Source organism: Primulina huaijiensis, chromosome 10 (assembly GCF_012295235.1).
Source record: "Primulina huaijiensis isolate GDHJ02 chromosome 10, ASM1229523v2, whole genome shotgun sequence".
Classification (NCBI taxonomy): domain Eukaryota; kingdom Viridiplantae; phylum Streptophyta; class Magnoliopsida; order Lamiales; family Gesneriaceae; genus Primulina; species Primulina huaijiensis.
Window position 1 is genome coordinate 17,445,418 of NC_133315.1, and position 23,151 is coordinate 17,468,568.

Below are 23,151 nucleotides of genomic sequence, written 5' to 3' on the forward strand. Positions count from 1 at the left end.
GAATAAAAAATCAAACGAAGAAGTTCGAGTTAAAAATCCAATCATGTATTTAATATCTCTGATGAAGATATAAATTGAAAATATTGCAAAGATTTAAACAAAAGCATGAGAAGAAAAAACTTGAATCGAAAAGAAATAAATAAACGAAAACATACGGACATTGATTTGATAATTTATACATAAATATCAGTATTACTACGTGGAGTACATGTGAGGTCTTAAAGACCCGCTACACGACCCGTAGTCAGAAATATACAAATTTCTTACATGTATGATGCACCCAACACGATTCACATCATAAAACGATCTCACGAATTTAATTTATGAGATGAATCTTTTATTTGAGTCACTTATAAAATATTAATTTTTATGTCAAAATATTTCTTATAATTATAAATATAGACATAATTAACCTATCTCACAAATAAATAATATAACTTCGATACCTGGCATCACATATTAATTATTGTGTAATGCTATATGTACAACCAAATTTATACAACAATTCTTACAACACAAAAAATTCAATACAAAAATTTCATTTATCAAAATCGATAAATTCAATTCAAAATATCACGATATAATTAACAAAATATCACGATATTATTATTGTACATATCGTTATACGATATTTTGGTTAACATTATTATTACATATCTCCTATACACCATATGTTTTGGAAAGAAAATAAAAGTCCAAATCTTTGCCAAAAAACACTTAAAATATAATCGGCAAAAATATAAAAATAAATGGCCATAATTTCGCCGGTCATTATCATCGTCTAAAACCGGCCGGTTCCTCCATAATAGTCTCCAGCAAAGGCTTCTTCGACCGGAAGCAAACCGACAATCGGTGCTTCATTTCCAGCGCCGAACAGTGTTCGAAATCGTCCAAATTCAGCTTCGGCGCCGACACTTTTTCATTACTCTCCACAGTCTTCTGCCCGGTGGCCTCGCCGCATTCCGGCAAGATCCTCGCGCCGACCCTTTTCGTTGAGGGTTTCTTTCCGGCGGAAAGCGTGTCCGTGTCTGCCGCCTTCACCGTCGAGTTCAGCCGTTTCATCTGGAAAAAAACGTAGGTGTTTCCCATTTCGAGGTCTTCATCGGCGTTCAGGGCCGAAAAGCGTCTCCCGACCCGCAGTGATTCGGCGTTCACCAGGAAGTAATTTGGCGCCTCCACCATTAGCTCGGCGGCCTTTGTGTGCTCGTGTATGCGCCGGAGTTCGCCTGAGGGGAGAATGACTTTTGTGCCCCTGATTGAGCTCTTGGTCACTTGGCCTGGTAGGCTGCAAGAAGTGTAATTTCCCATTTGGGTTTTGGATTCAAAATTACAGAAATTTGAGAATTAATTAAAAAATGAAAATAGTTGAGGGAATGTGAAGTTTGTGGGAGTATATAAAGTGTTTAGAGGGGTAAAAAGGTCAATCTAAGTTTCGTATGGATAATATCATTATATAAGGCATGAAATTGGACTGGTCGGTTCTTTTTATGCCCCATATGGAATATTAGTATTTCAAATAATAAAAACATTTCCAATGTGAGAAACTCACAATTATTTATAATTTATAATCATATAAATATCTTATTAAAATTACTTTTAATCGATAAAATTCGTGAAACGATATTAACTATAGAGTTCTTTTTATATCAAAATCTAATTTAAACCACATGTTTTGAACCTTATAATGTGACAAAATAAAGATTTACCACAATTATATATGAGTAGAGCTCTTGTGAGATGGTCTCACGAATCTTTATCTGTAAGACATCTCAGTCCTATCGATATTCACAATAAAAAGTAATACGTTTAGTATAAAAAATAATATTTTTTTATGGATGACCCAAATGAGAGATCTGTCTCACAAAATACGACCCATGAGACCGTTTCACACAAGTTTTTGTCATTATTATGTAGTCCAATACAAACTACAAACCCCGTCTTCACAATTCACATAATCTGAAAACAAATTAATTTTTACCAAAGGAAACTGTGATTTGGTCAAAAAAAAAACCAATTTTTTGGAAATAAAATTGGTGGGAAAGAATAATTCCAGCTGGTCATATATTATTTAATATAAAGTATTTATTTTTTTTTGTTTCAAAATTCTAATTTGTGCTGTCAATACGTGTGGATCCCGCCACATTCCAAAATATTTCTCAAAGAACGGATTTTTATGGGCAAATGTTAGTTATAAACTTAAGAAAAATATTATTTCAAAAATTTGTCTAATAGATGATATTTATAAGTTTCTCAACGTGAGATACTTGCAATATTGATTATCTCTTCAGAAACCGATGTTCGCCGCGACCGACTCTCGACAGTTTTTACTCACCTTTGTCATGTATCTTGATCTAACTTTTTATTATTTACATTGATTCGATGACTTTTATAGGTTGTCTTTTTTGATACACCGATCTCAACGAGAGCATCAATGTTAATTATATATTCAGGAGAGATATCATCTCAAAATATCTGTTTAACGAATGATATACACTCATATGTTTATAAGTTATTATTTATTAGTGTTAATATTAAATGTGAGACATTTGCAATATTTTCGACCTCTTTGAGAAACCGAAATCCACGACGGCCCACTCTAGATGATTTTCACTCATTTTTCAGTATTCAATGTATGTATCATGCACCTTAATCCAATCTATAATTTTTATTATCCGTATTGATATGATTATAGTTCTTTTTAGATTGTTTTTCCCGTTACGCCGACACTGAATGAGAGTACCATGCTAGTTATAAAGCCAAGAGGAGTACCATTCAAACACTTTGGTCCATCATTAATTGTTTGTTTTAAGGTAGGATCCCATTGTTTGTCTGCTCTCCCAATAGTTGCTTAAGAAGAAAATTAACTCGAATCCTTACAAAATCTGTAACAAACTTGAAAATATTCCAAAAATCATACTAAATTTATCCATGTCTTTAAATATAAAAAAAAAATTGGAACATATTTTTTTTTATTATATTTGTATATGAATAGGAAGGATCGAAAGCTTAACTATTTAGAAATGCATATTTTGATGGTGGATATGATGAATTTTGAATTCCATTTCGATTAATACTTATTTTTATTTGGTCAAAAACTTTATTATTTACCATTATTCTTAAATCTCAATCCGGATTGGATACGATTATTGAAAAAATATTGCTAATAATTATATTAAAATCTTGCCAAAAAAAAAAGAAATTAAATTTGGTTAAGATATGTGAAACATTCAAACATATTAACGGGTGAATCTTATATTATCTTTAAAAGTCAAATGATTTAATTTCGATTGTTTTTAGTTAGACTTTCTCGATGTATTATTAAGGAAATTATATTTAAATGATTCGATACTGCTATTACTCTGTTGGAAATTAAATAGGGAATATTTTAATTTTATGAAAATGATGTTACACCTAACGATTGGTATATTTTTGGGCTTGGATTAGGCAGAATAATTTTTTTTTAATTACGTTGTTGGTTGATTTGATTTTACTCACAAATGATAACCATAAATAACTTTCAAAATGACATTCCACCCCAATACGTCAGTTTAATGATACAGAGTAGCATGCAAATTACGCTTTTTAAGTAAATCATACTAGACAAATACTGTGCATCATATAATTTATGAAAATTTGAATCTCCTCCCAAAGTTTACGTCATTTCTGGTCAGATTCTTATCATGAATCTCTGACTATATTTGGATAAAAAAGACGACTTTAAAAAAATTTTAAAATTATCTTAGATTTGAAATGACAAAACAATTTGTGGTCATTTTGGAACACTTAATTCAATCATCTATCCAAATACCATTTTGCTAGAATCAGAATTTCAAAGTAAATCTATACTATATTTTAATTTTTTTTTTCCAGTAAAAATTTCGTGACTGTTGGAGGCAATATATACATTGTTATCAACAAGTTTTCTTTGGTCACACACTTTGGTACAAATTTGTTGCGAACTTTATGATTGCGGACAATGTGGTAACTGAAATCGAAACTTTACGTGAAATGGAATGGTCTTCTACCGGTGGATAAACTAATTAAATAGCTTGTCAGTTGCATTTTTCAATATGACATAAAAAAGCACTCTATCATCCCATTTCTTGAGCCACGTTTGGGAACTCGCAGTCGTTATTTTTGTTAGGTTCTATGTAAATTCAAAAGATCAACGTAATGGCTTGCAAACAACGTTGATTCGATAAATCATACTAGACAAGTCTTGTATACAAGACTCGAAGTCGGATGACAGAGGCAAGTGGAGAAATTGAACTCCTGATATCTTGGTAAAGGCTCACCATATCCTACCATCCAAGTCATCCCTTGAAGACCTCGGGTGGCATTTTCTTGTTAGAATGAATGGCAACAGTATATATTTTTCCTTCAGTTTAATGATATGATGTATTCTTTTCAGCTAGGTCATGGCTGAATGATAATTGATTTTTTTTATAAGTATTCTGTGTTAAAAAAATGAATTTAGAATTAAAAAATGAATTTTTTATTTTCATAAATTTTTTTTACATATAATTAATTTTAATGCAAAAAAATAAAAAAAAATAAGGGGCTAAAAATGAAGACGAGTATTTGTGGTTTCTAAAATTCCATCAAGACATTATTATATCTGTTATGACTCAAGTATTATGCATAATAATAATAATAATAATGAAAATTTAATATGTTTCTCGAGTTCATCAAAATATCTTATCGTCAACTGATTTTGGCATTCGATAAGAGTTTCTAGATATTTCATGTACAATTAATTATATTATGTGAGCCCACAAAATAGTTCCCAACATATATGCAAAGAAGGAAGAAACATGTAAATGAACATAGTCTAATCTATTTAAATTGTACTAATAAGGGAATTGCAATTTACATGTGACGATATATAATTCGTTTTACATTAGAAATGGCGTTGCAAAATAAACGTCATATTATATGAGAATGGTATTAGATGAGATGAATTTGATATTCGACCTTAATCAAATTCATAGCACCTAATTATTGAGTGAAGTAATGTACACTATTGTTCCTTAATTTATATCAACAAAAAAATGTGTAGAACAATCGGCAGAGTTTGTGAAAATTACTAGAGAAATAGATAGAGATTGCCGTGACGATAAAAATGAAATATCCCGTGTCCCCCATGAGTTAGAATTTTTTTTTCAAAATGATATATAATGAGATACAATTTACTCTCTTAACAAATTGAAATTAATCATTTTCGTAAAACGAAGACAACTACAAAATAGTTGTTTTAGGAACCCATTGTGCAAAATCGTGCTTTTGGGGGCCTAGGCCCGGGACATAACAAAATGGCATCAGACGGTCACCAACATGAATACCAGGAAATAAGTCCTATGTAGGATGAAGTGCAGACAAGGCAAAATGCGATATCCACATGCACCTTCTGAACATGTAAGAGACACCTTTAGACTTTTGATGCTGGTGGATCAAGGCGTTAAGCTGCGACGAGAATGTCACGTTTTGAAAAAGAAACGTCACGTTTTTAGAAGATGTGACTGTACTATTCTTGTCTAACATGAATTAGAAAAAGAAAATTTAAAATAATTTATATTGAAATTCTATGTATTGTTATAGCAACTTTGAATAGCTATTTTGGTAAAGATGAAGACAAATAGTTACTAGATGAGCCAATTGTGCAATCATGACTCATGTTTACGAGAGTCCGAGCCCGTGACGTGACAACCACCACTGTTCCCCGAGCCCTCGAAGCATGATAATCTTTTTATGTTTAAATGCTTATTGATCAAATATATGAATTTAAATATGCATATGTTTGGGCTATTTAACAGTCAGCAAACATGGCAGCCAGCTTTCTTGAGCAACAAAATGACTTCCTCCAGAATTTCTATGACAACAGCAAATGAAGGCCTCTGGGAAATGTCTTTGCTTGTACACTGCTCTATCAGCCTGCAAAAACGACCAGCATCGAATTCAAATGCAAACATATTCTTTTGTTTCATTTAGATAATAAGACGTAGACGAGTTGCGTTTAGGCCAGCTCTTTGATATGAAGAAGCCAAAACAAGAAAAGTTTCAAGTTCAAAGAATCATCTCCAGAAGATTAGGCATGGAGTTTTTCTCAAACTTACTGAAGGATTCTGCCAGGACATCGAATTGTACGAAACTTCTTCTCAAACTCGACAGACTTGATATGCGTATAGTCAGAGTTCATGTTGGTGAAATGCTTGCCTTCCAGCATCTGCATTATATTCGGTACCAGAAAATCAAAGCTCAAATCATCAAAGATTAAGCCTGGCTAGTCATGCAAAAGCTTGAATAAAAACATAAACTTATATATACCTGATAGAAAATAAGACCGAATGCACGAATGTCTTTCTTGGTATCGTTTGCCAACGCGTGTAGGATCTGAGAACTGTCACTTAAATGGTCTGCAGCGAAGGAGGAGTCGAGAAGGCCGTGAAAAAAAGTCACAAAAAGTGAAATTTAATAAATATGCAGCATACATTGCTCTTGATTAGGATGTATTTGCTCGTACAACATTTGGACCCAATACTCTCCAATCTTCAAGTGGTCACCTTCATCAAGCAGCAAATTCCTAGGACATGGTAAAAGTTAAATATATGATGGTGCATTAAAATGAATTTCTTACCCTTTATTTTACTTTGTCAAATTAATCCCAGTTACTAAAATAGTCTATTTCGCTCTCTCATAGCCAGTGGCAAAGCCAGAATGGGCTTGCAGAGGAAGATCTCTCCCTCAAAAATCTGAAAACTTCACTGTAACTGATAGGAAAATTTGAGCTAGCAACTGACACGAGGTTGCATTTACATGTTGAGTTAAATATATCTCGAGTACGTTCCAAACAAAGAACTAAGTAAGAATAAGCTTACCTGAGATGTAAATTATTATGAACAATGGGAAAAGGCTTGTGCTCATGAAGATAATTCATCCCCCTGTCAACACATGCCTGAATTCCTTCAGTGAATGCAATGTAGATATGGCATTTTACTCAAATTCGAGAACGAAACCATAGAACATACACGCTACCTAGCAATATCAAGTGCATAACGAAGGCAAGATGCGGGGTCTAGGCGACCCTTTCTAGTCAAAATCTCATCCAAATTTCCCTGGAATAAATTATCCAATAACAGAGGTGAATATAAATGACACACTTTAAAAAATTTACTCAGAAACGAAAGGTTCCTACCTTTGGTAAGTGTTCGGTAATCAAAATCATCTCTTCACCATGCACTATTGATCCAAGAAACTGCAAAATATTCGGATGCCGAAGTTCTCTAAGAAGAGTATTATCCTTGGCAGACAAGACCCTGAAATAATTTTCGATTAACTTTATCTGATTAACTGATAAATGGAATAACGGGATCATTTCAAACTCCAGGAAACATACATTTTCTCCGGATGGTAAATGTGTCTAGAGATAACTGTTTTAACCACCCAAGTTCCGCGCCACTTGACCTTTTCTGATTCACCAAATAGACCCTGAGAAAGACGAATTTAGTCGTGCTATATTTGTACTCGAGTGAAATACAAAAGACGAATCAACTGGTAGTAGCAGTTCATGAACTTGATAAACAACACACCTGCTTGATTATAGACGAATGCTGCAAATTCAGTTCAGAAATGTCAATATTCTCGTGTGCATCTTCTTCGTAACGGATCAACTGCATAAGAAATAATATGAAACTTGGAATCACACTCAATCACTAGTTCATTAGATATAGATGTGTCAAAAGATTTTCATTTGCAGATTGAGATGAGATGCAGAATCAACTGATGGGGTACATAAAAGAGTAAATTTCATGGCCTAAAGCTTTTTGAATTATCAAACTCTGTAGAAAATTATAGAAATTACTATTGGTTGGTCCTCAATAATTTCACTGCCTCCATAGACCTCAAGGATCCTGCAAATATCTTGGTGCTGGTACTGCTTTGCATCTGCATATGGCTAAATTAAAATGAAAGAATTACTCAAATATGGTTCCCAAACTTCAAATTTAGATAAAACTAACTATAGCCCAAGTCAATAAAAAAATACCCTTCAAACCATTTCAGAGAATACAAGGGACATTTTCAAATGTTAGGAGTGATGTAAAGCATCAACAACACCACTTGTCGACTAGTAGTAACAGCTAACCGGAAAACAATCGCATGCGACGTTCTAATTAATGAGTTGTAATCTTTTGACTTTCAATAAATACATGTGATTTTTACCGATACTACACATGTTAGGGAACCCAAAAAATTTATACACTTTCTTCCGCATTCCTGAATTTTAACGTGAAATCTACAAGAACGGAGTGTGGATTCTTAGAAGTTGAAACTTGATGAAATGGGAATGAAAGAAAAAGGAAAGTAAAGTGCAATTACGGTTCTTTGCCATCGATCTCGGAGATTGACGTCGGCGTTGTAGGCCAGAAGAAGCTCAACAATGGAGGCATGGCCTTCACTAGCGGCGAGATGGAGCGCAGTTCTGTTATCGTAATCTTGCACGTTGGGAGACATGCCCTGTATCAGCATCTCGTTCAATCCAACTCTATCTCCCCTCGAAGCAAAACTCAAGAAATTCCCGATCAGTTGCATGTCGTATTCATCTTCCTGATGATGTATCAGACTCGTCATAACTGTGTGTGAATGAACTAACGAATTTTTTTTCAGGAAAAACTGAATCTTGGTGCGGTACGTGAGAGAAAAATGGCGGTAATGTCGAGGGGGCGTTAGCTTTGTGGTTTATTGGGTTTTCTTAGATTTGCCCGTCGGAATCCTTTTGTCTGATTCGACGATATCTTATTTTGTTTGTTGTCTAATTTTTCGCTTGACCATCTAAAGGTGACTTGAATTCCCCGTCAAATGTCTGCCGCCAAATCACCACAATCGAGACCCTTATCCTCCACCGCTCTCCACCGCACCGCCCTCTCCAACCTCTCGCTGCCACCGCAATCCCCACCCACCCAACCCGTCAGCCCTCCCCCGGCATCCATCCCCCATTCCAAACTAATCCCCAAAACCCGCTTCATAGTCGATGGCTTCAAACACTCAGACTCCAACTTCTCAGTCTCCTACTTCCTCTCCCACTTTCACTCCGACCACTACACCGGCCTTACCCCGCAATGGTCCCAAGGCATAATCTATTGCTCGCCCACCACCGCTTGCCTCCTCCGCAGTATACTCAATATCCCGGAACCTTTTATTTTCCCGTTATCACTTTCCCAGTCAGTGTTAATCGACGGTGCTGAAGTATTTCTCGTAGATGCAAATCACTGCCCAGGTGCTGTACAGTTCTTGTTCAAAGTCCCGGTGAGTAACCGCAAGGTTGTTGGGTTTGAGAAGTATGTTCACACAGGGGATTTCAGGTATTGTGACGAGATGAAGAGCAAGGATGTGTTGCGTGAGTTTGTTGGTGCGGATGGTGTGTTCTTAGACACGACTTATTGTAATCCTAAGTTTGTATTTCCTAGTCAGGAGGAGTCAATTGATTATATTGTTGGGGTGATAAAAAATATAGGGGTCGAGAACGAGGGTGGCTTGAGTGCAAAGAATGTGTTGTTTGTAGTTGCGACATATGTTATTGGGAAGGAGAGGATTTTGCTGGAGATTTCACGAAAGTGTAAGAGGAAGATTCATGTCAGTAGCAGGAAAATGGCAGTATTGTGTGCATTAGGTTTGGAAGAAGGTGGCGTGTTCACTGAGAATGAATCGGAGAGTGATGTTCATGTTGTTGGATGGAATGTATTAGGTGAGACGTGGCCGTATTTTAGGCCTAATTTTGTGAAGATGAAAGAGATTATGAGTGAGAAAGGGTATTCCAAGGTTGTGGGATTTGTTCCAACGGGGTGGACATATGAAATTAAGCGTAACAAGTTTACGGTGAGGAGCAAAGATTCATTTGAGATTCATCTTGTGCCTTATAGTGAACATTCGAACTACAATGAGTTAAGAGAGTACGTGAAATTTTTGAAGCCTAAGCACATAATTCCCACGGTTGGTGCTGATATTGAGAAAATAGATAGCAAGCATGCCAATGCAATGCGGAAGCATTTTGCTGGATTGGTTGATGAAATGGCTATCAAGCAAAATTTCTTAATGGGTTTTATCCGTGGTGGAAAGGGGGTTGAGCAGGAGTACGATGACAAGGATTGTTCATTTGCTTCAGAAAATTTTCAAAAGGAAGAGGATGAAGTTACATTGTCTGCTCCATATTTTCAAAATGATGTTGAACTGGAGGGTGACACGAAATGTTCATTTCCTCATCAAGATGACGTTACACGTGGTTCTGAAGATATGAAAGAAGATGATGTTGACAAGTCTGTGCAAGAACTTCGAGAGTGCTTACCCAGTTGGATAACCCAGTGCCAGATTTTGGATTTACTCAGTGGTGCCAGAGGAAATGTTGTTGAGGCAGTTTCTAATTTTTACGAACATGAAACTGAATTTTATGAACAGGCTCTTCCCAGTACATCTGTATCATGCACTTTCCAAGAAAGTTCAGAAAGTCAACCTGCTTTGTCCTTTAAACCTCAACCTGTCAACAGCATGAATCTTGCTGATGGTGTTCTTTTCAGTCAAAGCTTTAAATTATCCGGTGCTGGAGATTTGAAGAAGAGTGGGTTCTCTCCAGGAAAAAGGAAGAAAAACCTTGATAGCAAGGCAATAAAGAGAGCTAGAGCTGATGTTAGCCGGGTGTCCAGTGATAAAAAGCAGCATTCCATCACTAAATTCTTTAGCAAAAAAATGTCTGCCATTTCCGAAGATTGTAAAGTTGAATCGAGCTATTGTAGTAATGATCAAAGACGATTTCCTATAGATGCTGCCGATCTATACAAAGAAGAGGTGGATCAGTTTATTCAGATCGTAAATGGTGATGAATCATTAAAAAACTATGCTGCCACCGTCCTCTGGAAAGCCAAAGGAGACATTAATACGGCCCTGGACTTATATTATAGTGATAATACTGGTATCAGCTATGAAACTAAACACAAGTTACTCAACAGCCATAAAAAAATGGAAGCTGAAAGTTCCAGCAGCATATGCTCTGTGGACAGGAATTATGAGCTATCAGAGAGCAACAGATATGACATCAAGCTTAATATTGGTTGCACTGCTCTAAATAAGGATGACGTGTCTATAAATTACGTATCACTACCACCTGAAATATATTCTCCTATTGATCACGGTTGGTCTACTTGGTCTCCAGTCATCTGATTACAAATTTGGTTTATTAATGTTGGTAAAGTATGCTATTCCTTAAATGGTTTTTGCTTAAGGTTGAGGATTGTTTCCAGCTTGCTGGAGAAAAGGGCAGCCTGCTCCATACATTCATATAGCTCGAACTTTTGATCTAGTTGAGGAAGAAAAGGGCAAGTTAAAAGCTACATCAATGCTATGCAACATGTTTAGGAGGTTTGTTTCCTGAGGATTTTTTCCCTTAAGTCGTTTTCAAGTTTCCAAGTTATTGACTGGTAAAGCGTTCAGTTGTATACTGAATTTTATTTTGAAAACAAGTTATCGTGCTTTTTTATACTTCATTATTTTTAAGCATGCATCATTATTTTTAAGCATGCAGTTTACTGGCCCTTTCACCTGAGGATGTACTACCTGCTGTATATTTATGCACAAATAAGATTGCTCCTGACCATGAAAATACGGTAAATTTCTTCTTGTCATGCCTTTTTTCTTCAGTGCTATTTGGATGTTGAACTTTGTACTAGAATGTCTGGACTCAAATGCTAAGGCTGAAAACCATGGCCGCCTTTTCTATACTTGTTTTACACTGGTTATTTGTCCATATTTTAGTAGTTTCTTCATCGTTGTAATTGTACCGGTATGATTTTAATAATTGTGTCATTATGGTAATACAGGAACTGAATATTGGTGGCAGCATTGTTGTTGCAGCCCTGGAAGAGGCTTGTGGGACCAAAAAATCTAAAATAAACAATCTTTATAATATTGTCGGGGATCTAGGTAAATTAAAATACCTTTTCAAACTGTAATATTTTATCATTTAACACAATTTCATCCGGTGTATTTGTTAGAATTATCAGGGTTTTCTTCCATTATTGATTTATTTATTTAATTATTAGTTGTCATCTTATCTAGTTGGTTGTTAGGCAGATCCTATTTTTACTAGGTTTTTGTTTCAGCTTCTTTCTCTCTCCTGTACTATATAAGTTGCGGCTTTTCCTTCAATAAAGTAGAGAATTATATTCTTAAAACCTACATGGTATCAGAGCGCCTTTAATTTTCCTTCATGGCAGCAAACGCTGGCAATAAAGGTGTAACCTTTGGCTCATTCGGATTAACATCTGAGACAGAGGTAACCTCAGGAAATACTGCTCCTACCCCTATACACGACATGACGTCTAACTCAATTCAAATTACTGTCCATCGGTTAAATGGTCAGAATTTTCTGGAGTGGTCTCAATCAGTAAAGTTGGCAGTTGATGGACGAGGAAAACTAGGATATCTGACTGGAGAAACAGCCAAACCTGCAGAGGCAGAGCCAACCTTCAAGACATGGAGGTCGGAGAACTCTCTGGTCATGGCATGGCTTCTCAATTCAATGGAACTTTCCATTGCTAAACCCCACATGTTTATGAAGACCGCGAAAGAGGTGTGGGATTCAGTCAGAGAGACCTATTCTGACTCTGAGAATTCTTCCCAGATTTTTGAGTTAAAAACAAAACTCTGGAACTTGAAGCAAAATGATAGGGAGGTTACAATCTACTACAACGAGATGGCGGCCCTGTGGCAGGAGCTAGACCAACATTATGATGATGTGTGGGAGAGCAAGGAGGACTTTGCGAGGCAGAAGAAGAGGGAAGAGAATGATCGTGTCTATGTATTCTTGGCTGGAATGAGTCAAGACTTGGATGAAGTCAAGGGGAGAATACTTGGCCGAAGACCTCTTCCATCAATCAGAGAAGTTTTCTCTGAGATTCGCCAAGAAGAAAGCAGAAAAAAGGTTATGAATAACCAGGTGATACATGAGACTAATGGAGGGTCTGCGAATGATACATCTGCTCTTGTGTCCCGCGGTACTGATCCAGGATACAACCTCGACAAGAAGAAGAAGCCATGGTGTGACCATTGCAAAAAGTCATGGCATACTCGTGAGACATGTTGGAAGCTTCATGGAAAGCCCGCCGACTGGAAGAAACGTCCTGAGAGAGCCCTGCAAACTACTTCTGAACCAACACAAGGGACATCAACCAACTCTGGACAGTGTTCGTTCACTAAGGACCAGATAGATCAGCTTCTCAGGTTACTTCAACCATCGAACCCAACACCTTCCAATTGTACCCTTGCTCAAAATGGTAAAGTCCCTGGTATGTCTCTCTTGTGTTCTCAGCCTGATTGTACCTGGATCATAGATTCAGGTGCAACTGACCATATGACCGGGTCCCCTACATTTTTTTCTACCTATAAACCATGTGCAGGGAATAGGAAAGTTAGAATTGCAGATGGCTCCTTCACTCCTATTGCAGGAATGGGAGACATTAAACTGTCATCCACCATAACCCTGCTAAATGTTCTCCATGTCCCTAAATTGTCATGTAGCCTTATCTCAATAAGTAAACTAACCCGTGACCTTCAATGCCAAGTTAAATTTAATGATTCTCATTGTGACTTTCAGGATGTGGTCTCGGGGAAGATGATTGGCAATGCTAGAGAATACGGTGGTCTCTATATTCTTGATGGTGAAACCGAATCTTGTAAACTTGCTCAAGTTTTTTCCGGGTTGAAAACTACTTTTATTGATCCGAATAATGAGATTTATTTATGGCATTTCCGTTTAGGACATCCTAGTTTCCATTATATGCAACATTTGTTTCCCAAGTTATTTTTGAATAAAAATCCCTCTATATTTAAATGTGAAATTTGTGCCTTGGCAAAACATCATAGATCCTTTTATCCTCCAAGACACTATCAACCGAGCAGACCCTTCTCACTAATTCATAGTGATGTTTGGGGTCCTTCTCGTGTCACTAGCTGTTTTGGTAAAAGATGGTTTGTAACGTTCATAGATGATCATACTCGTGCATGTTGGGTGTTTTTATTGAAAGAAAAATCAGAAGTGGAGACTGTTTTTAAACACTTCAACCATATGATTAATACTCAGTTTCAAACAAATGTGCAAATGTTAAGAAATGACAATGGAGGAGAGTATTTTAGGGAAATTTTAGGACAATTTTTTAAAGAGAAAGGTATTGTTCAACAAAGTTCATGCCCTGATAGTCCACAACAGAATGGTGTGGCTGAGAGAAAAAATAGGCACATTTTGGAAATAACTCGTGCACTCCTATTCACCAATAAGGTTCCTAAATACTTGTGGGGAGAAGCAGTCTTGACTGCAGTATATTTGATGAATAGGTTACCTTCTAAGGTGTTAAATTTTCAGACTCCTCTTGATAAACTTAAGGAACACTTTCCAAACTCTAAATTGTTTTCAAATCCCCTCACCTTGCGCACGTTTGGTTGTACTGTTTTTGTAAGAAATTTGGATCGAAACATGAGTAAGTTAGATCCTAAGGCAAAAAAATGCGTGTTTGTAGGGTATGGCTCTACTCAAAAGGGTTATAAGTGTTTTGATCCAATGTCCAAAAAAATGTATACTTCTTTCGATGTAGCGTTTTTTGAAGATAGATCATATTTTGGGACTCATCTTCAGGGGAAGTTAAGAGGTGTTGAAGATTCGGAAATGTTAAGAGGTTCGGAAATGTTGGAAATGTTTCCTTCTACTATTTCAAACCAAAATAATAAAAATATACTGAGTAATGACTCCTCTTCTGAACATAATAAGGGGACAACTAACACTCTAGAACAAAACCCTATAAATCTGGTTGAGGAATCGCCTATTTCCCCATCGACTCCTAACACGGATAAACTGCATAATAATGACATTGGACCTAATGGTCAAACTAATTCTCAGAGTTCTCCGATTAATAAAATCAATAATCAACAGGGAAAATTCTACGATCAAGTCTACCAGAGAAGATTTCCAAATCAAGAAGTTAGAGACACCGTACCTCTTCATTCTCAAGCATCTGACCAAGAGCCATCTCCTGAAGGTAAGGTCTCAGACCCCCTTGATCTCCCAATTGCCCTTAGAAAAGAAAAAAGGTCTTGTGCTAAATACCCTGTATCTAACTTTGTTACCTACAATAGATTGTCCCCAAAATTCTCAACCTTTTCAGGAAATGTTTCCTCTGTACACATACCAAAAAATATACAAGAAGCCCTAGAAAGTCCTGAGTGGAAGGAAGCTGTTTATGAGGAGATTGGTGCCCTTGAGAAGAATCAGACGTGGGCAATGGAGAGTCTGCCTAAAGGAAAAACAACCGTAGGATGCAAGTGGGTTTTTACACCCAAGTTCAATGCTGATGGAAGCCTTGACAGGTACAAAGCACGGCTGGTTGCAAAGGGGTTCACTCAGACCTACGGTATTGATTATTCAGAGACATTTGCTCCAGTTGCTATGATGAATACAGTTCAAATCTTGTTGTCAATTGCAGTCAATCTGGACTGGCCTTTACAGCAGCTTGATGTAAAGAATGCCTTCCTAAATGGTAACCTAGACGAGGAAGTGTTCATGGATCCCCCTCCCGGCTTTGAAACTAACTTCGGGACTAAGGTATGCAAGCTACAAAAGGCCCTATATGGACTTAAACAGTCCCCAAGGGCATGGTTTGGCAGATTCACAAGTTTTGTTCTGGATCAAGGATACCTACAAGCTCAATCCGATCATACTATGTTCATGAAGTTCTCAGGGTCAAGAGTCTCAATTTTAATTGTCTATGTGGATGATATTATTCTCACAGGTGATGACATTGAGGAAATGAGTTCACTAAAAACTAGACTATCCAAAGAATTCGAGATCAAAGACCTAGGAGGACTAAAGTACTTTCTGGCCATGGAATTCGCACGATCTAAGAAAGGACTTGTTGTTTCTCAGCGCAAGTATATACTCGATCTTCTGGAGGAAACTGGTATGAGTGGGTGTAAACCAGTAGATACTCCTATTGATGCAAACAAGAAACTTGGCGAGATGAGCTGCAAATCTCCGGCCGATGTGCATCAGTATCAGAGGCTAGTTGGCAAACTGATTTACCTCTCTCATACTCGACCCGACATAGCTTTTGCGGTTAGCCTTGTCAGTCAGTTTATGCACGCGCCGTCTAGAGATCATCTTGAAGCAGCAAATAGGATCTTAAGGTACCTGAAAGGATGCCCGGGCAAAGGACTTTGTTTCAAGAAGAGTGGCAGCAGGAATATTGAGGTATATACTGATGCTGATTGGGCTGGTTCTGTGACAGATAGGAAGTCTACATCGGGTTACTGCACGTTTCTATGGGGAAATCTAGTCACGTGGAGAAGTAAAAAGCAGAGTGTGGTAGCTCGTAGTAGTGCAGATGCTGAATTTAGGGCAATGGCTAATGGGATAACTGAAGTTTTATGGGCTCAACGTGTTATGAAAGATTTGAGGCTTGAGTTTACATTACCGATCAGATTATATTGTGACAATAAGGCGGCGATTAGTATAGCTCACAATCCAGTTCAGCATGACCGAACCAAACATATTGAAGTGGACAGGCACTTCATAAAGGAGAAACTGGATCAAGGTCTGATCTGCACACCATTTGTTCCTTCCTCAGCACAGGTGGCTGATATCTTCACAAAGGGCCTGTTCAAACCTGTGTTCGAGGGCCTTGTAAGCAAGTTGGGCATGTTTGACATTTATGCACCAACTTGAGGGGGAGTGTTAGAATTATCAGGGTTTTCTTCCATTATTGATTTATTTATTTAATTATTAGTTGTCATCTTATCTAGTTGGTTGTTAGGTTATTAGTTGTCATCTTATCTAGTTGGTTGTTAGGCAGATCCTATTTTTACTAGGTTTTTGTTTCAGCTTCTTTCTCTCTCCTGTACTATATAAGCTGAGGCTTTTCCTTCAATAAAGTAGAGAATTATATTCTTAAAACCTACAGTATTTATTTACTTGGCTGTTGAATGATATGGGTTGAATCAGGTGATGTAGCTCAACTTTGCCGGCAGACGCAATCTCTCCTTGCTCCTCCACCAGTGCTTACAATTGAAGGAGTGTATTCTGTTCTCCGAAAGATAAGGTACTTATTGCCTAATTATTGGTTGTATATGTAGATTGTCCAAACTGTTTTCCCGATATTATGAGAAGTACTGGGAACAAATGCCTAAAATTACTTTCCTAAAATGAATAACTTTTATTCAAGGTTTTAGTCTGACACTAGTATGTTTGGCTTTCACGGGGTCACATGGTGAAGGGACATACTTTCTGAATAAAAAGTAATTTATATTTTGATTTAGTATTATTTTTGTGATGAAAAATACTGCAGCTAACTGTCTCCACATTGACCGACAGAGTTCTACCTAGTTTCGTCTCTGCATCATCATCTTTTAGTGCAACAATAATGCTTTTGAACAAATAGCTTGATAAGGACCAAAAAAAAGTTACAACTATTCTTCACAATGAAGATTAAAACTATGATAAGTTTAAAGCAAGAGCTAGATTCAAAATAAAACAGATGGAAGGGCAAAATTTAAAAGTTCCGAGGAGAAGTTGCAGCACCATAGTCTTGGTTTTTTTGTTGTAGAGTTTCAGATTGAAATGGGAAATTGGTGAATATTATAACTATGTAGTACTTCTGTCAAATTGCCAATAGAACTCCCTACATCTGATCTGTGATAATTACCCTCACATGGTGGCGTCTAAATTTGGGATAGGCTGCATACCTTTTAAAATTAGTTTCATGACCTCATTTATAGATATCTTGATCTAAATTTACAGAACCCCATTTTCTTCACATTTTGACTTGTTAATTGTATCCATAAAGGTCACTTCGGAAGTCCTTTGATAGTTTTAGTTTGAGGTGGCTTGCGTATGTAGATAATATATATTTATTAGCTATGAATGACGTTTTATTTTTAATTTGATTATTGTAAAAGAAATATACCTCTTGTTATTCTATGCAAATGTTCCACGTTTACATCGAATTCATCAGTGCGCAAACAGGTAGTGGCAGTACGAGCAGGAAGAAAAGTCTAATTGTGAATCTCATGTGCTCATGTAGAGAGAAGGAGATTAAATTTATCGTTAGAACTTTGGTAAGTAAAGTCACAACTTTTTCTCATTGGTTTACATTTTTATGAGGAAGTATTCTATATTGTTGGATCATGTAAATATTAGCTAAACATGCGAAGGCTTGTAAGCATGTTTTTGGTTTTGCACCATGCTAATGTCTGAGAATTATTGTATGCTTGGCTTTAATTGTTTTATTTAGCAAGTGCTCTATATTGTAGGACTATTTCTCAGAATAGTAGCAAATGCGTGGCAACTAGACCTGAGCTCTTGGATTTAACTCCTAGTTTGTTAGAGACTCAGAACACACCTTCTCTGCTCTCTATTTTCAGTTATTATGATATTAATTGTAGAACAAGTTGAAAGACATGGAACAAAATAATGTAACTAAAATTTTGAGTGAAAATTTAAACCAATATATGTGTTAGAGTTGGAAAAAGAAGGAGACTGAGTTGTGGCTTCAATGGAACAATGTAGACTGGAGGTTGGGGTGGGGATGGAGGAGTAAGAGGGTAATAAGCCTTGACGTTCTTAGCGTGTCACAAATCTCTGCAACCAAATGATTGTTTTTATTTCTTTGTTTCAAGCCTTTTTGTTTTTTCATCTGTCATTTGGCTTTCCAAGCACTTTAAATTATAACTGTCCCCATATTTTCATCTTTGCACATAGGTTAGGAACCTAAGAATTGGAGCTATGATGAGAACAGTTCTGCCTGCTTTAGCTCAGGCTGTTGTGATGAATTTGTCTCATGAAGTTCCTGAAAATTTGAAGGATCATCTTCAGGTTTGTTTATTTATTAGTCTGTCATAATTTTGCTTGTAAACACTAGTTCACTTAATTAAGCAGTAGGATAATCGTGTTTCAACTGAGTTTTTTTTCCTTCTATTTTTTGGTAGCGTCTCTCAAGTGCAGTAGTTGAGGCATATAATGTACTTCCCAACTTGGTAAGCTTCGGATTTACATTCTGAAGAAAAGATTTTCTTTGATGTCATTGTTATTACTTACAGATATCTTAACTATACTTTTGTGTGGGCTAGGTTTGAACATGTAATGAAGATGCTCTTAAACTTCATAGTTACATAGTATTTTCACAGAATATGACTATGTTTAGTTTTGTTTTTGCATTTAATCACTGCACTTTTTCTCATAATAATTTGCTCTATTGTGCATATTTTCCTTTTTAAATTGAAGTGATAATATTAAGAACATCAGGTATGGAAGGTCAGACCCTCATCTCAGAAAAATGTTGTTGCATTTAATATGATAATCTTGAATTAGTGTTTGGTACAATGAATGTTGCTATTTTTGTTTCTCATTTTAAGTTTGATGATGCGGAGGTGTTGTGGTCTGATGTTAACTTCTTGTTTCCAGGATTTACTTATCCCATCCCTGATTGAAAAAGGAGTTGATTTTTTGCCCACGACTTTATCAATGATTCCGGGCATACCAATCAAACCAATGCTTGCGAAGTAATGTGGCTACCACTTCTATCCTTAATATTGCGAAAAATAATTGCTAGAACTCTTGCTGATTTATTTCATTTTTATCATATGGTAGGATTTCTAACGGAGCTCCTCAGGTGCTGAAGCTCTTCCATGGCAAATCATTTAGTTGTGAATATAAGTAAGTTCTGGATGAAGTTTAATACTATTTCATAAGGTTTTTTAAGTATTTTTTTTTCTTTTCTTTTTTCCTCTGATGTTAGTTGTGTTTGTGGTGTTTTTGAGGTTGATTTTAATAATAATCTCCCCGGGTGTTTGTACTCTGAGATTGGACCAGTAACATTAAATTAAGTATTATCAAACGATTAGTTCCTCTAAAAAGTTTAAGCTGCTATATAGTTGGGAATATTTAGTACTTGTGGTCTTAGATTTAAGTATTCCAATGTTGATTGATTTAATAATTTTTTCTTTCCTTGTATCTTATCAGGTATGATGGCCAACGTGCTCAAATTCACAGATTAGTAGACGGTTCTGTACGAGTTTTTTCGAGGAATGGTGATGAAACCACATCAAAATTCCCTGATTTAATCAACATAGTGGTGGATTTATCTGCTCATGCAGCACATTCATTTATTGTGGATGCAGAGGTAATTCTCACTGTTTTCTTTCACTTTCTTTCTTTTTTTTTTCTTTTTCCTTTTTTAATAAAAAAATTGCTTCAATTTTCTATGCATTGATTTGCGGTTTGCACCTGAAGTATTTCTGTTGTTTGCAGCTGTGGTTTCACGTTTTACTTGTTATGAGCTGAATCTATAAACGGATTGTGAGTTTTCTCGCTACTCGAAATTAGGAAAAGTGAACCGTTCTGATTTCAGGTGGTTGCAGTTAATAGAAAGAACGCTTTGAAGCTCTTGTCATTTCAAGAACTGTCATCCAGGGAGAGAGGGGGTAAAGGATCCATGATTGATACTGATAAAATAAAGGTAATCTATATGTGTTTCTTCAAGTGAAAAGCAGACCATTCATTTTGCCCCAGTTTAGATCCACACTGAGGCTCAGTCACATATTTTTTTAACTTTTTTATTAATGTTTTCCTATAGAGATTATGGTTAAACATTTTATATCTAATTTAACATTTATTGAATTATATGCAAAAATTCCTTTTAAGATTTATCAGTTGTCAAGAACAATGGAAATGGACTTGTTTCTGGGCATCATATTCTTTTCCTTTTAACTGGTGGAAATGGACTAGAAATTGTTTTTTCTTTGGTTTGTTTCAATCGTTTAAAAATGCATGGGTGGCCTTGTTGATCGTGTTTGTTTATATATTGATTATATTCACAAAATGAGTGTCACTATAAAAAGAAAATGAAAAGGAAAATCGTTATGATCAGAGGTACCTATGCTGCTGTAGAAATAGGTCCAGCGCAAAGTGGGTTCCTCTCAAAAAATTGAAATAAATTGATTACGTGGTACTTCCTACATATTACATTGTTTGACTCTAAGATTGTCTTCTTGGGTATATTAGCTTCATAGTTTGAATAAAGTTTTGATTCTATACGGCTGAGATTGTCTATTCATGCAGGTTGACATATGCATTTTTGTTTTTGACATCATGTTTGCAAATGGAAAGCAGTAAGTTCGTACAGTAGTTCTATTTACTAGTTCCTAATTGTTTGTGGATCATCATGAGATTTTCTTGAGAATATATTTAAACCTGAATAACACAACCAGTGGCAAAGATGTCTGACCACTTCAGTAGATGTGCATTCCTTGGTTTAAAAGATATTCTATTTAAGCACCTGATCAGTGATGGCTTGCTTATATATTTTTTTTATAGCTTTCCTATATTCTTATACTCTACACCATTCTTTGCAGGTTGCTGTATCTACCTCTGCGTGAAAGACGACAATGTATACGCTGCAAACATATATAATTATTTACCAATTAATCAGTTTTTGGTCTTATTTTGCATTTCCTTGGTAAATCAGATATGAAAAATTTATTCGGAGAAACAAAACCAGGTTACTTCGAGTATGCAACAGAAATAACGGCAAGCCTTTTTTTTTTTCTCTTATTAAGTTGAGGAAAAAATGCCAAATATGCGATTGTCATTTTGAATTCACCCAACTCTTGTAGGTGGAATCCCAGGATGCTGATGTAAATAATGAAGACACGTTGAATAAGATGAATGGTTTTCTTGACAATGCCATTTGTGCATCATGTGAAGGCATCATGGCAAAATCTCTTGATGTTGATGCTGGATACATTCCATCAAAGCGTTCTGATTCTTGGTTGAAGGTGATATTATATTATAAGATCAAGATATTCTTAAATTAGACACTGAGGACTCTATATTTCCTAAGAAGATTCTCTATTTCTCTGGCAGGTCAAGAGAGATTATGTTGAAGGACTAAGCGATTCTTTGGACTTGGTTCCCATTGGTGGTTGGTATGGAAATGGAAGAAAAGCAGGATGGTAAAAACTTCAGGCTGTGTTTGAATCCAATAGTTTCCCCATATAGAAGTTGCAATATTCTTTTAGAAACAAATTTCATTTCATGTGCCTGATCATCGTTTAAATACATCATAATTATTCATTTGCTCTACATTTTCAATCAGAAGTTTCTTATTTTCAGGTATAGCCCATTCCTCATGGCCTGTTATAATCCTGATAACGAGGAATTTCAGAGTGTTTGCCGCGTCATGTCTGGATTTTCAGACGCTTTCTATATAGAGGTATATCCAAGTTAGTATTTGATTGGTATTATATAGGAAGAGAAGTGCTTGTAAAGTTATAAAAAAATACTACATTATCCAAACATAGAATTGCTTATGTCTTCTTCTCAAATGGCACTTAAATATACTTTGCATTATAACCCCATTGCACCCAAAGGTATGTAAGGTGTTGAAGTCCAAATACTTACTCCTGCATGCACCACAATCAGTTCCTGCATGACCACAATCGATTTGCTGGTAGTTCTGTTTGAATTTTGCAGATGAAAGAGTTCTTTTCCGGTGACAGAATCCTATCAAAAAAACCACCATACTATCAAACGTCTGAGGTACCCGACGTTTGGTTTTGTGCTGAAATTGTGTGGCAAATAAGGGGTGCTGACTTCACTCTGTCACCTGTACATCATGCTGCCATTGGTTTAGTCCACCCATCTCGCGGTATATCAGTCAGGTTTCCAAGATTTATTCGATCTATATCTGACAGGAAGGCTGAAGAATGTAGCACAGCTGCAGATATTGCAGACTTGTTCAATCTCCAGACAAGAAAAATGGATGTGAGAATCAAAGAATGAGCACAGATTGTTATTCTTTGGCCACCTTGGTTTTTTGGTTAAGCTGTGTAGTTTAGGTGTGTGTAAATCTAGTAGCTTTTGCTCGGGAATGGGGGTCTTGTCATTTATACGGGGATCTGGCCACAACTCTTGGAAAATTAAATATGTTTCTTTGTTAAGGGGGAAGCCTCAGTAATAAACTAAAATTTTGAATATCTATACATAAAATTTCAAAAACAATTTTGAACTCAATTGAAATAAAAGAATACAAAATTAACTTCCATTGTCTCATTTTTCCCTATATTAAA

General features: G+C 36.2%; 3 protein-coding genes across 6 annotated transcripts; 1 reads left to right on the forward strand and 2 right to left on the reverse strand.

Annotated features, from left to right (window-relative positions):
- Positions 1–643: 643 nt before the first annotated feature.
- LOC140986655 (uncharacterized) lies at positions 644–1,361 on the reverse strand. The gene has a single exon (XM_073454961.1). It carries the CDS (start codon positions 1,306–1,308, stop codon positions 775–777), a length of 534 nt encoding a protein of 177 aa, XP_073311062.1. The 5' UTR covers positions 1,309–1,361; the 3' UTR covers positions 644–774.
- A 4,094-nt stretch (positions 1,362–5,455) lies between these two features.
- On the reverse strand, positions 5,456–8,635 carry LOC140986843 (serine/threonine-protein kinase 12-like). Its single transcript, XM_073455211.1, has 11 exons — positions 8,374–8,635; positions 7,859–7,951; positions 7,587–7,667; positions 7,394–7,485; positions 7,193–7,313; positions 7,033–7,112; positions 6,876–6,938; positions 6,489–6,580; positions 6,325–6,413; positions 6,114–6,223; positions 5,456–5,931 (listed from the first exon to the last, which is right to left on the reverse strand). Exons 1-11 carry the CDS (start codon positions 8,623–8,625, stop codon positions 5,814–5,816), a joined length of 1,191 nt encoding a protein of 396 aa, XP_073311312.1. The 5' UTR covers positions 8,626–8,635; the 3' UTR covers positions 5,456–5,813.
- Positions 8,636–8,662: 27 nt separating this feature from the next.
- LOC140986842 (DNA ligase 6) lies at positions 8,663–23,022 on the forward strand. Of its 4 annotated transcripts, XM_073455209.1 has the most exons (19): positions 8,669–11,176; positions 11,286–11,403; positions 11,567–11,648; positions 11,862–11,964; positions 17,030–17,126; positions 18,039–18,141; positions 18,785–18,898; positions 19,012–19,059; positions 19,487–19,584; positions 19,673–19,738; positions 20,045–20,204; positions 20,433–20,540; positions 21,143–21,192; positions 21,436–21,470; positions 21,549–21,610; positions 21,697–21,858; positions 21,947–22,035; positions 22,196–22,295; positions 22,556–23,022. In XM_073455209.1, exons 1-19 carry the CDS (start codon positions 8,854–8,856, stop codon positions 22,862–22,864), a joined length of 4,227 nt encoding a protein of 1,408 aa, XP_073311310.1. In that variant the 5' UTR covers positions 8,669–8,853; the 3' UTR covers positions 22,865–23,022. The 4 variants fall into 4 exon arrangements, 1 of the variants encoding a protein (XP_073311310.1); XR_012176984.1 differs by lacking the exons at positions 22,196–22,295; positions 22,556–23,022 and having other exon boundaries at positions 8,664–11,176; positions 21,549–21,591; XR_012176986.1 differs by lacking the exons at positions 21,143–21,192; positions 21,947–22,035; positions 22,196–22,295; positions 22,556–23,022 and having other exon boundaries at positions 8,663–11,176; positions 21,549–21,591; positions 21,697–21,782.
- The last annotated feature ends 129 nt before the right edge of the window (positions 23,023–23,151 follow it).